This window comes from Nerophis ophidion, linkage group LG01, assembly GCF_033978795.1.
Source record: "Nerophis ophidion isolate RoL-2023_Sa linkage group LG01, RoL_Noph_v1.0, whole genome shotgun sequence".
NCBI classification, from domain to species: Eukaryota; Metazoa; Chordata; class Actinopteri; order Syngnathiformes; family Syngnathidae; genus Nerophis; species Nerophis ophidion.
Genome location: NC_084611.1, coordinates 76,985,085 through 76,999,256, shown reverse-complemented (window position 1 = coordinate 76,999,256; position 14,172 = coordinate 76,985,085). Strand labels below are relative to the sequence as shown.

General features: G+C 40.1%; 1 protein-coding gene across 2 annotated transcripts; it reads right to left on the bottom strand.

Moving 5' to 3' along the window:
* Window positions 1-3,649: 3,649 nt before the first annotated feature.
* si:ch211-145b13.6 (GPI-linked NAD(P)(+)--arginine ADP-ribosyltransferase 1) lies at window positions 3,650-8,222 on the bottom strand. Of its 2 annotated transcripts, none has more exons than XM_061911969.1 (4): window positions 8,065-8,222; window positions 7,748-7,844; window positions 5,536-6,206; window positions 3,650-5,464 (listed from the first exon to the last, which is right to left on the bottom strand). In XM_061911969.1, exons 2-4 carry the CDS (start codon window positions 7,805-7,807, stop codon window positions 5,359-5,361), a joined length of 837 nt encoding a protein of 278 aa, XP_061767953.1. In that variant the 5' UTR covers window positions 7,808-7,844; window positions 8,065-8,222; the 3' UTR covers window positions 3,650-5,358. The 2 variants fall into 2 exon arrangements, with proteins under 2 accessions (XP_061767953.1, XP_061767947.1); XM_061911963.1 differs by lacking the exon at window positions 8,065-8,222 and adding an exon at window positions 7,946-8,025.
* Window positions 8,223-14,172: the final 5,950 nt, after the last annotated feature.

The window sequence follows — 14,172 nt, the reverse complement described above, 5'->3', positions numbered from 1 at the left end:
AACATGTGAGCATTAATTTAAAAAAATGGAAAAATAAAAATAAAAATGCTGACAGACAGCTATTGCGGGATCTGTGTCCGCGTATTTAAAGTTCCGGTCACTCCAATGCAATCTGGATTTGATTACACTCAATAAAGGATCAGTCGAAGCAACAGAATATTAATAGCTTTTTTCATGTTGATTAATCACTGCAGGACTGATACTTTATGATACACAAGCAGTGATTTGACTATAATTTGCCAGACATTTGACTCACATCAATAAGCACATTAAAGGAGCTGTGTTGACTATTATTTTATGATTTCTATGAATATTGTACGTATTTAAAGTCGTTGTAAGCTCTCCAAACAGCTTCCACACACACTTATAAGCACTTTCTTTGCTCTTAAAACGCTTCATATATTCATAAACAGACGTAGTTTTAATATGAAAACTTAAACGGGTACTTAAATCTAAATATATTTTTTTAGATCTTTAAGATGGAAACTGTAGCTGCCATTATGATGTGCAGTTATGTTTTTAAATGACCGTAAGTCTTGAACTATACAAAGTATTTCAATGGTTGGAATCCGCTCTTTTGCATGATATACCAGTTGCTATGGTCATCTACAGTAAGTCAGTGGTTCTCAAATGGGGGTACACGTACCCCTGGGTGTACTTGAATGTATACCAAGGGGTACGTGAAATTTTTAGTAAATATTCTCAAAATAGCAACAATTCAAAAATCCTTTATAAATATATTTATTGAATAATACTTCAACAAGATATGAATTTAAGTTCATAAACTGTGAAAAGAAATGCAACAATTCAGTGTTGACAGCTAGATTTTTTTGTACACATGTTCCATAATTATTAATGTTAGGGATTTCTTTTTTTGTGAAGAAATGTTTAGAACTAAGTTCATGAATCCAGATGGATCTCTATTACAATCCCCAAAGAGGGCACTTTAAGTTGATGATTACTTCTATGTGTAGAAATCTTCATTTATAATTTAATCACTTTTTTATTTTCCAACAAGGTTTTAGTTATTTTTATATCTTTTTTTCCAAATGGTTCAAGAAAGACCACTACAAATGAGCATTATTTTGCACTATTATACAATTTAATAAATCAGAAACTGATGACTTAGTGCTGTATTTTACTTTTTTATCTCTTTTTCACACTCGGCTGCGAACCGATCCGTGAGCGGCCGGAATGAGAATCAGCACCTCCAAATCCGAGTCAATGGTTCTCTCCCGGAAAAGGGTGGAGTGCCATCTCCGGGTTGGGGAAGAGACCCTGCTCCAAGTGGAGGAGTTCAAGTACCTAGGAGTCTTGTTCACGAGTGGGGGAAGAGTGGATCGTGAGATCGACAGGCGGATCGGTGCGGCGTCTTCAGTAATGCGGACGTTGTACCGATCTGTTGTGGTGAAGAAGGAGCCGAGCCGGAAGGCAAAGCTCTCAATTTACCGGTCGATCTACGTTCCCATCCTCACCTATGGTCATGAGCTTTGGGTCATGACCGAAAGGATAAGATCATGGGTACAAGCGGCCGAAATGAGTTTCCTCCGCCGTGTGGCGGGGCTCTCCCTTAGAGATAGGGTGAGAAGCTCTGTCATCCGGGAGGAACTCAAAGTAGAGCCGCTGCTCCTCCACATCGAGAGGAGCCACATGAGGTGGTTCGGGCATCTGGTCAGGATGCCACCCGAACGCCTCCCGAGGGAGGTGTTTAGGGCGCGTCCAACTGGTAGGAGGCCACGGGGAAGACCCAGGACACGTTGGGAAGACTACGTCTCCCGGCTGGCCTGGGAACGCCTCGGGATCCCCCGGGAAGAGCTAGACGAAGTGGCTGGGGAGAGGGAAGTCTGGGCTTCCCTGCTTAGGCTGCTGCCCCCGCGACCCAACCTCGGATAAGCGGAAGAAGATGGATGGATGGATGGATGGATGGATCTCTTTTTTTCAACCAAAAATGCTTTGCTCTGATTAGGGGGTACTTGAATTAAGAAAATGTTCACATTGGGTACATCCCTGAAAAAAGGTAGAGAACCACTGATCTAAGTCACAGCAGCTCAGACGAGGCATCAAGCAGTGTGAGTGGGGTGTGTTTCCACAGAGTGTTTCCAGGGACTGACGTAGAAGGATTTTTTTACAACATAGTTCTAAAGCTTAGTGATATATCAGATGTATCAGATTGTAGGTGTTTTTTTTTGTTTGTTTTTTTACCCTTGGCGTTCATATTTGAAATGAAATGAAATGAAGTATATTTATATAGCGCTTTTTCTCCAAGTGACTCAAAGCGCTTTACATAGTGAAAACCAATATCTAATTTTTACATTTAAACCAGTGTGGGTGCCACTAGGAGCAGATGGGTAAAGTGTCTTGCCCAAGGACACAACGGCAGTGACTAGGATGGCAGAAGCGGGAATCGAACCTGCAACCTTCAAGTTGCTGGCACGGACACTCTACCAACCGAGCTATACCGCTGGTTTTTTGCATTTTTGTTGCGTTCTGCTTGATTGTAAAATATGTCGATCGAGAGGGGGTGTGACATTCAAATGTTGTATTATTGTTTATAGTTAATATTGTAAATCCCACATTCTTTATTTTCATGTACATTCTGGGTGTCTCATTTAGTAAAAATGATACAATTCCATTTTGTTTTTAAAGCTTTCAATCAGAAATTATTGTGAGGTTTTGTATTAATATTCCTAAGAATAGGACCCAAGCACACATACTGTACAGCAGATTTTCACATTTTACATAGATACAGTATATGTATGAATGTATATATATATATATACATATATACATATATGTATATATATAAGCATATATATGTGTATATATAAGCATATATATGTGTATGTGTATATATTTATACATGTGTGTGTATATATATGTGTGCTTGTACATATATACATGTGTGTATATATATATAATTTTATTATTTTATATATGTATATATGTATACATATGTGTTTGTGTATATATATAAATGAGCGTGTATAAATATGTGTATATATATATATATATACATATATATATATATATAAATATATATAATTTCATTCTTTTTATTCAAATATACATATATATATATATATATATATATATATATATATATATATATATATATATATATATACATATACATATATATATATATATATATATATATATATATATATATATATATATATATATATATATATATATATATATATATATATATATATATATATATACATGTAGATGGGGACTTGTCCAGGGCCTTCCGCCCGAATGCAGCTGAGATAGACTTCAGAACCGCCCGCGACCCCAAAAGGGACAAGCGGTAGAAAATGGATGGATATATATATATATATATATATTTGTGTATATATATATATTTGTGTGTATATATATATATATATATATATGTATATATGTATATATATATATATATATATTTGTGTGTATATATATATATATATATTTGTATCCATAATATATATATATATATATATATATATATATATATATATATATATATATATATATATATATATATTTGTATCCATAGATAGATAGATAGATAGATAGATATACCGGCCCTCTGACACATTTTTTTCTCAAAATTTGACCCCCTAGGCCTGCTGTAGAGCGTACCGACATATAAGCCGGACCCACCTCATTTTTGGACAAATTTTATTTTGTACATATATTGGCCGCACATGTCTATAAACCGCAGGTGTACACATTGAAACATGAACATTACCAAAAGACAGTGCCTGTAACATGCCATACAGTAGTCACTGAGCGCGGTCTACATACTCCGTTAGACTTTTTGGGGCCTATAAATGTGGCGCCACTTTCCTTTTTCGATAGCCTATGTCGATCGTCTTCGGTTTTGGGGTCATTTTTGCTCCACGATGAGGGTGAGTCCATTAAGAGCTAAATGGCTGACTGAATGGATATGTTAGTGCGTTTGATGTAGTGCAGGGGCGCTCACACTTTTTCTGCAGGTGAGCTACTTTTCAATTGACCAAGTCGAGGAGATCTACCTCATTCCTATTTATAATTTATATTTATTTATTTATGAAAGAGACATTTTTGTTAAAAAGTTAATTGTGTTTAATGATAATACAAGCATGTTTAACACACATAGATTCCTTTCTTTCATGAAGACAAGAATATAAGTTGGTGTATTTGATTCTGATGACTTGCATTGATTGGAATTAGACAGTGGTGCTGATAACGTCCGCATTTTCAAATGGAGGAAAAAAAAAGTCCTCCTTTCTGTCCAATACCACATGAAAGTGGTTAGATTTGGCATCTCATTTGTCCAACTTGCATACTCGTTTTTAAACACTTTGTTATGAGAGTAGCATATGTGTGTGGCCCTTTAATGTCTGGCAGCAGGTGAGTGACGTCAGTGAGTGTGCGGGTGGGCAAGCAAGTGAGAAAGCGGTCGCTGAGGGCGGGGGAGAAATACATTGGCATCAAACTCCGTAGCTTGCTAGCTTGTGCACGCTAGCTTTCTGAGACTCTTATTTTGTTAGCACAGACAGGATGAAACAGGTCTTTTATGGTGAAGACAGGAACTGTGCTGTCGGTCTTTAGAGTTTTGACAGTAGGTACGGAGTCTCTAGAAATAAAATGTGTTTCTCTGCGTCCGCCCTGTTAGTGATTTTTTTCTTAAATATGAGCTCGCAGCAGCCAGCGTCATCTCACAAGATCCTCGGGTGCCGAGAATGTCAAACAACTGACGAAAGTGAAGTCTTGGTATGATTGATGATTGCTCATTTTTATGTCTATTTTTTAATGCCTGGCTTGAGATCGACTGACACACCCTCCGAGATCGACCAGTCGATCGCGATCGACGTAATGGGCACCCCTGATGTAGTGGGAACAATCTCATTGGTCCACCGTCGCCAGTTGGGCAATTACACTGGTCTTATGTAATGAGGCTAAATTTGTTGGCGGCACGTGAAGCTTGTGAACCCGGAGAAATCCATAAAATAACCACAACATTGTATAAAGTGCACGGTTAACAGGTGGGGATTAAAGCAAAGCGGGTTATACAGTAGGTAAGGTTGCAGAAATACAACCCTGCGTGTGGCTAAAGCTCTAAGAAGTGGGACTATCAAGGACTAGCTGCAGTGTGCTCAAACAACCACCAGGTAGCATATGTGAGCACATAATACTGTATCATCTTTTACTCGTTTGAACTTATCAGGTCGTTAGTGCATTCTTTACTCACGCTTTAAGTGAGGGATGAGGAAAAAAATAACCCGGACCCACTGCAGTCCGGAAATTACGGTACTTTAGATCGCAAGAAGTGAACCGGGAAGTGGCGAGGCAACACTGTACTAAGCGAGGATGCTAATTGGTGTTGAGTCAGCAGTTTAAAGAAAAAATCAGCAAGGTCACAAGGGCCAACACCAGCCCCCGGGGGGCACCGACGCCGGCTGCGGCCCCCTTGCCAACCGGGGCCATCGTCGCCCTGCAAGGACGAAAAAGAGCTTGGTTATCCCATTAAAGTTGGAATGTTGCAAAGGCGGAGAAAGCAAATACCGTGAAAAACCGTAGCAGTTGTGCAAAGCCTCCATTTTGGAATGTTTCAGAACGACCTCCTGGTAGTCGTTGACTTGTTTGACGTCCACCACCGTGAACTCCTCCGCGGGGGACAAGATGGCGGTGTCCTCCTCCAGGCCGCAGAAGCCCTCCAGGCTGACGAAGAAGCAGGTGGTGATGTTGAAGTAGACCCCGTCCTCCATGTCCTCCTTCATCGACAGGTCGGTGTGCACCGTGGTGAATCTACCGAACCTCACTCTGGCGCCTATCTCCGCCACGTAGTTGCCGTCGGACATGCGGTAAACATTCCTGCACGCCGCCGGCTTCCGCAGCCTCATGGCGTCGGTGAGCAGGAAGTGCAGGGACTTGAAGTGGAAGTCGCGCTCGTAGGTGCCGGCGTTGGCTCCTGTGGTCTCCACTTCGTGGTTGAAGGCCTCCCTGAAGGCGTTCCCGTTGGCGTAGGCCAGGAGAGCGGCGGTATGTTCCTTCACACCGCCCGGGAGGAGCCTGGTGCATTTGTCGCTCCATGCTGCCCGGAGGCCCGGGTTGCCGCTCAGCTCTTTTCCCAGCACCTCTGGGTGGATCAGGCGCTTCATGACCTCATCCCTGCACCCTTGGTAGAGGTCGTCCACAGCATCCGGGGCCATGTTTAGTTGTTTCGCTGCACCCGCCTGGCAAAACAAGATACAAAAAAAAAGAAAAAAGCTAAACTAAATACTAGGGCTGTGAATCTTTCGATTCAACTCGATTCAATTTCGATTCTCGATTCAAAATATATACTTTTTTAATATGCTAGTTGGCGACTTGAGCACTAATTGCTAGCTGGTAACAGGAGTGCTAATTGCTAACTTGTACCTACAGTGGTAATCGCTATCTGGCAACTAGAGTGCGGATTGCTAGGTGGCAACTAGATTTCCAGCTGACAACCAGAGTGCTAATCGCTAGCTACAACTAGAGCGCTAATCGCTAGCTGAACCGACTCATTGAATGTACTTAATAACAGAGTACAATTGTGTGAATGCCACAAGGCACTCATTATTTATTCATCCATGCATCCATTTTCTACCTCTTATTCCCTTTGGGGTTGCGGGGGGCGCTGGTGCCTCCCTCAGCTACAATCGGGCGGAAGGTGTCGTACACCCTGGTAAAGTCGCTACCTCATCGCAGGGCCATCATTATTTATTATTGTTTTTAATTTAAACCTACAAGTGCACGCCACTGACATTTATAAATTACACAAAGGTGTTGTTTGATTAAGGATATTGTCTTCAAAGATATTTAAATGTGTAGAAAAATTGCAGAGAGAAAATAAAAGAATAAATATATATTGTTTAAAGCAGGGGTCTCAAACTCAATTTACCTGGGGACCACTAGATGCAGAAACTGGGTGAGGCTGGGCCGCAAGAAAAGACTTCTTAAAAAAAATCTAACATGCACTTTTTAATGAATTCACCTTTTTTGAATGGCTTTCCCGCCCTAGCAACATACTTACCATCTCTCGCAATCTTTGGGTGTATATTGTAGCCCGGAAGAGTTAGGGCGACATGGGATTCTGGGTATTTGTTCTGTTGTGTTTATGTTGTGTTTCGGTGCGGATGTTCTCCCAAAATCTGTTTGTCATTCTTGTTTGGTGCGGGTTCACAGAGTGGCGCATATTTGTAACAGTGTTAAAGTTGTTTATACGGCCACCCTCAGTGTGACCTGTGTGGCTGTTGATCAAGTATGTCTTGCAGTCGCTTTCTGTGTTTACAGAAGCCAAATACAACATATGGCTGGGCTGGCAAGCTTATTACACAGGTTGTAGAGGACTCTAAGGGCAGTGCCTCCACGGTACCCCCTAATACTGTTGATTAAGTGAACTTCGGGAGAATGATTACCCTTGGAGGGAAACTGAAAATTGGGAGACTTCCGAAAAAAATCGAGGGTATACAAGTATGACGCTGTAAAGCGCCATTCATATAAAGGTCGCAGGCCGCACCAACATTACATTTTCATTTTAAGGTGGGGGCCACAAAATAAGGTCTCGCGGGCCGCGTGTTTGAGACCCCTGGTTTAAAGTCTATAATCAACCAAAGACCTCCTTCAGTACCTCTGCACACCCCTAGAGTTAAAGACCAGTGACTACTACTTGTATAAAACTCTCATATTGCATGCTTTAAAGTTCTCCCAAGATGACTTTAATTACAAATACATGGATGGAACTTCAACTCACCGCGCCGCAGACCACAACCACGGTGACGAGTGCGAGGGACGCTTGCTTCTTGTCCCACATCTTCTCTCCTTCCTCCCTTTGGTGTCTGCTCAAAATGCTGCAACGCAAGTTGAAACTTCAATGTTTTTTTATTCCTCAAATGTTTTCTGTTTTTTTCTCCCACTCCTTAAAAGTAAGAAACGACCATGCTTGCTTAACTTGGCTTCTAGTTGAAATTCCTTCAACGTGAGCTCAGCCAAATTGTTATCTCGGTTCTTCAGCATCACACAACATTCATCATCCCCGTAGCTGAACGACTGAAGCAAAACGAAGCTTACCTCTCTTTGTAAAAAAAAAATTAAAACAATTAAATATATATATACATATGTAAATATATATATTAACGTAAAAGTGTAAAATCAGGCAATCAAGTCCATGCACATGTCCAAGCAAACGACACGATGTGATATACACTCTGTGGGAAGTGAAAAAACATTATCTCTCTGGGCAACTCCTTTTTCCTTTCCTGTGGAAGGAAATAACCATTAGCCGCCTCTATGTCTCATTGGCTGCAGCTACTGGCTGACTCTTAACCTTTTTCAACCTCATTCTGTACTCACTGCATATATTCCAACATTCCATTCTCGTGGTGGTCCGGGGTCATTGTGACACCTACAGAAGCAGTTAGAAATCAAGCACGAATCGACCAGTTTGCAGCTCGGATAGGGAATAGGGATTATTTTTCCACCAAGTACCACCTCAAAAGAACACTTGTACCACCATAATGAGCAACATTAAAGGCCTACTGAAATTAGATTTTCTTATTTAAACGGGGATAGCAGGTCCATTCTATGTGTCATACTTGATAATTTCGCTATATTGCCATATTTTTGCTGAACTGGATTTAGTAGAGAACATCGACGATAAAGTTCGCAACTTTTGGTCGCTGATAAAAAAGCCTTGCGTTTACCGGAAGTAGCAGACGATGTGCGCGTGATGTCACGGGTTGTTTATAATCATAGCCACCAGCAGCAGGAGCTAATCGGTCAGAGAAAGCGACAATTTCCCCATTAATTTGAGCGAGGATGAAAGATTCGAGGATGAGGAAAGTTAGAGTGAAGCACAAAAAATAAAAAAGGCGACGGCTCCAGGCGATGGCAGTGGGAGCGATTCAGATGTTATTAAACACATTTACTAGGATAATTCTGGAAAATCCTTATTGTGCGTATTGTGTTAAAAGTGTTTTAGTGAGATTATAAAGTCATACCTGAAAGTCGGAGGGCTGCGGTGACTGCCAGTGTCTCTGAGAGAAGCCAATTGAGGAGCCAAGATCACAGCTGCCTTTTTGACAGCTGCAGGTGGAGGCGCATAATCCGCTCAAGTGTCCGGTAAGAGCCGACTTAATATCACAATTTTCCCAACCAAAAACTTGCTGGTTGACGTAGAGAAACATGTTCGCTTGACCACTCTGTGTTAAAGCTTCTCAACAAACAAAGAAACACCGGCTGTGTTTCGGTTGCTAAAGGCAGCTGCAATCCACCGCTTTCCACCAACAGAATTCTTCTCTATAGTCTGCATTATTAATTGAACAAATTGCAAAAGATTCAGCAACACAGAAGTCCAAAATACTGTGTAATTATGCGATGAAAAGAGACGACCGGAAAACCGGCCATATTGGCATGTGTTGCAATGTTAATATTTCATCATTGATATATAAACTATCGGACTGCGTGGTCGGTAGTAGTGGGTTTCAGTAGGCCTTTAAAATACAGTGGCGTAGTAGGCCCAAGTGTTCATCAAAAACAAGGCAGAGGTTTTATTTAACAGGCATTTTTAATTAACATGTGTGGCCACTACATTCCACGCATTGTGAACAGTAACACTGTGTTTGAATATTTAATTGATAATTTGGCGCACCACTAGATGAAGCCCGTGTACCACAGTTGGAGAATTGTTGTTTTTAAGGTGATAAAAAAATACATCATGAATGCTGATGTAAAATTACAAACACCAAAAACCAGTGAAGTTAGCACCTTGTGTAAATCATAAATAAAAACAGAATAGGATGATGTGCAAATCCTTTTCAACTTCTATTCAATATACTACAAAGACAAGATATTTAATGTTGTATACCTATCGATCCATTTTGTACCGCTTGTCCCTTTTGGGGTCGCCGGGAGTCGCTGGAGCCTATCTCAGCTGCATTCGGGCGGTAGGCGTGGTACACCCTGGACAAGTCCCCACCTCATCACAGGGCCAACACAGATAGACAGACAACATTCACACTCACATTCATATACTAGGGCCAATTATATATGTGTATATATATATGTATGTGTGTGTGTACAGTACATGTACTGTATATGTGTGAGTGTGTACATACACAAATATTTGTGCGTTTGTTTATATATGTTTACATATAATCTATATAGATTTCTCTTTCTCGGGGGCCACATTGGATTTAAAGAATTTGTCTGCATATGTACATTACACATACTGTACGTACATATATGTGTGTGTGTGTGTGTGTGTTTGTGTGTGTGTATATATATACATATATATATACACACATATACATATACATATATGTGGGTGTGTCTATATATACGCATATATTTATGTATATATATGTATGTATATATAAATATATATATATATATGTGTGTATATATGTATGTATACATATATATATATATATATATATATATATATATATATATATATATATATGTGTGTGCGTGTGTGTGTGTGTGTGTGTGTGTGTCTATATCAATCAATCAGTCAATGTTTATTTATATAGCCCTAAATCACAAGTGTCTCGAAGGGCTGCACAAGCCACAACGGCATCCTCGGTTCAGAGCCCACAAAAGGGCAAAGAAAAACTCACAACCCAGGGGGACGTCAATGTGAAGGACTATGAGAAACCTTGGAGAGGACCCCGACCCTCCCCGACACCCCCCCCCCCCGTCCCCCGTCCCCCCAAGGGAGACCGGCTGCAATGGACGTAGAGTGGGTCTAACGTAATATTTTGAAAGTTCATTCCATAGTGGATCTAACATAATAGTGAGAGTCCAGTCCACAGTGGAGCCAGCAGGAGACCATCCCAATCGGAGACGGGTCAGCAGCGGAGAGATGTCCCCAACCAATGCACAGGCGAGCGGTCAACCCTCGGGTCCCGACCCTGGACAGCCAGCACTTCATCCATGGCCAACGGACCTGTACCCCCCCCACACACACACGAGGAAGAGGGGGGCAGAGGAGAAAAGGATAGAAACAGCAGCTTAACTGGTCTAAAAAGGAGGTGTTTTTAAAGGTTAGCGTATACAAATGTGTTTTAAGATAGGACTTAAATGCTTCTACTGAGGTATATACATATATACGGAAGGCGGAGTACACCCTGGATAAGTCGCCACCTCATCACAGGTAAGTTATATATTTACTTTTGCATTTCATTGCCCATAACTCTGACGCGTTCAAGGACCCTCAAATAAAGTTACATACGGAGGCATCACTAGGGTTTTGAAAGACGGGGGGAGACTTAACTCCCAGGAGATGCACTGATAGAATGTAATATTGATGATATATTATTGTTTGTACTGTTTTTCCACTGTTAACCCGATGCACGTGTGTATCAGCTCATCTCTACTTTACACTCTGAAGTAAAGTTAAACTTGACAGATTTTGAATCATATTCAGGCGGATAATGACAGGTTATCTTGCCACTTTGTATTATAACTGTGTTTTAAAAAGCTGGTTTTAATCAAATCCATGCATATTTTTTCTATTGCACGTTAAACTAAGTGTGTGTGAGGAGCAGCGACATTGGGTTTTGGGTGGAATGGGGGGGCCCTAGAGGTCTTGTGTATGGGTCCCCAGAATTTGGTGTTGAGTCCCTGCCCACAGCACAGTAAATTCCCTCACCTGATGACATTACATAACACCGTTTTGTGTCTCGCGTGTTTCGCTTCCTGACCTTTGCTGAACTTCCTTTGTCCTCTGCTACCACAGGACAACAATATCACATTTGCTAAGTTTGCAGACTTTTTAGCCAGCTTCTCACAGTGTGGGGAGGAGTAGGATCTCACGTTGATTGACAACATCCCACTTCCTCCAAATGCAAGCTGCCTGTGGTGATGTTTAGCTGTCTCTGGTTTTTGCAAGTTTTTTTTCAATGCATTGTTATCATCATGCCTCTTTGCTCATATAAAAGGAAATAACTAATAATTGGTTTTTTTTTCTAAATATTGTTTTTATTATTTTATAAGTCCGTACATATGCATTGCACAGGGGCGCCCAATCTTTTTCCACTGAGGGCCATACTCTGACAAACCAATGGAGGCAGGAGCCATTTTTGCAGTTTTCACCTTCGAAATCAGTACAATAAATAGATCTTTTGCAAAATAACTACAAAATGCAATTTGGGTCAACTATTTCTGTGAATGCTGAGAGTCAGCACGCAGGCCAGGAAGCATCAAGTGACAATCATATGTGCAAAATGAGCTAAAAAAGATATCAAAAACATGCTTGCAGAGAGCATTAGTGAAATGCCAAAATATATAACACTGACACTGAGCCAGATTAGTTAAAAAATGGTACCATGCTCATGTTAGCTTGCTAAAATGCTGACTAAGTGTCAAGTGCCAGAATAAATGATCCGCATATACCATGAAAATCTCTTTGAAATGCCAGCCTGCTAACCTTAGGTTCGACTTGTCCAGGCTGTACGACGCCTTCCGCCCGATTGTAGCTGAAATAGGAATAGAAGGTAGAAAATGGATGGATGGATAACCTTAGGTCGCATAACGTAGCTACAAAATTAGCTAAAAGATTGATTGAATTATATATTTTTATTTCAAATATGTAAAAAAAACAAGAGCAAGCCTGATCCAATACAGTGCTATAGCTTTAACAGCCATTATAACTAAATGAAAACAATGGAGAGTAAAAAACGAAGACAAATGGGTGTTGAATTTTCTTTTTTTTTTTCTTCTTCTTTTTTATTTACACATTTGAAAAGGAGTGAGAAGAAGTTTAATAACAGGTATACTAACAGGTATCATTCGTCAAGAAACAAAATATTTTGCTTTTTTTGTTACAAATACTGTAGTATGGTACATGGTAATTGGGATTGGTTATATATTGGATATATTTTATTTAACTATAATGTAATCATTTAATATATCGGTATATAATATATATATATATATATATATATATATATATATATATATATATATATATATATACATATATATATATATATATATATATATATATATATATATATGTATATATATATATATATATATATATATATATATATATATATATATATATATATATATATATATATATATATATGTATATATATATATATATACACAGTATATATATAGTATGTAAATATTACATATTCGGTCCTTGGCCCTGTACTCTTCAGCATCTACATGCTGCCGCTGGGTGACGTCATACGCATATTACGGTATTAGCTTTCACTGTTATGCTGATGACACCCAACTCTACATGCCCCTAAAGCTGACCAACACGGCGGACTGTAGTCAGTTGGAAGCGTGTCTTAATGAAATTAAACAATGGATGTCCGCTAACGTTTTGCAACTTAATGCCAAAAAAACGGAAATGCTGATTATCGGTCCTGCTAGACACCGACCTCTATTTAATAATACAACTTTAACATTTGACAACCAAATAATAAAACAAGGTGACTCTGTAAAAAATCTGGGTATTATCTTCGACCCAACTCTCTCCTTTGAGTCACACATTAAAAGCGTTATTAAAACGGCCTTCTTTCATCTCCGTAATATCGCTAAAATTCGCTCCATTTTGTCCACTAAAGACGCCGAGATCATTATCCATGCGTTTGTTACGTCTCGTCTCGATTACTGTAACGTATTATTTTCGGGTCTCCCCATGTCTAGCATTAAAAGTTTACAGTTGGTACAAAATGCGGCTGCTAGACTTTTGACAAGAACAAGAAAGTTTGATCACATTACGCCTGTACTGGCTCACCTGCACTGGCTTCCTGTGCACTTAAGATGTGACTTTAAGGTTTTACTACTTACGTATAAAATACTACACGGTCTAGCTCCAGCCTATCTTGCCGATTGTATTGTACCGTATGTCCCGGCAAGAAATCTGCGTTCAAAAGACTCCGGCGTATTAGTGATTCCTAGAGCCCAAAAAAAGTCTGCGGGCTATAGAGCGTTTTCCGTTCGGGCTCCAGTACTCTGGAATGCCCTCCCGGTAACAGTTCGAGATGCTACCTCAGTAGAAGCATTTAAGTCTTACCTTAAAACTCATCTGTATACTCTAGCCTTTAAATAGACCTCCTTTTTAGACCAGTTGATCTGCCGCTTCTTTTCTTTCTCCTATGTCCCCCCCTCCCTTGTGGAGGGGGTCCGGTCCGATGACCATGGATGAAGTACTGG

Bases quoted from the DNA above. Each gene is read 5' to 3' on its own strand.
- si:ch211-145b13.6 (XM_061911963.1), bottom strand. From the start codon at position 8,010: ATGCTGAAGAACCGAGATAACAATTTGGCTGAGCTCACGTTGAAGGAA. The intron at 7,845-7,945 runs GTTAAGCAAGCA...CTTGCGTTGCAG, and splicing joins GAATTTCAACTAGAAGCCAA to CATTTTGAGCAGACACCAAA. The intron at 6,207-7,747 runs GTGAGTTGAAGT...TTGTTTTGCCAG, and splicing joins TGGTTGTGGTCTGCGGCGCG to GCGGGTGCAGCGAAACAACT.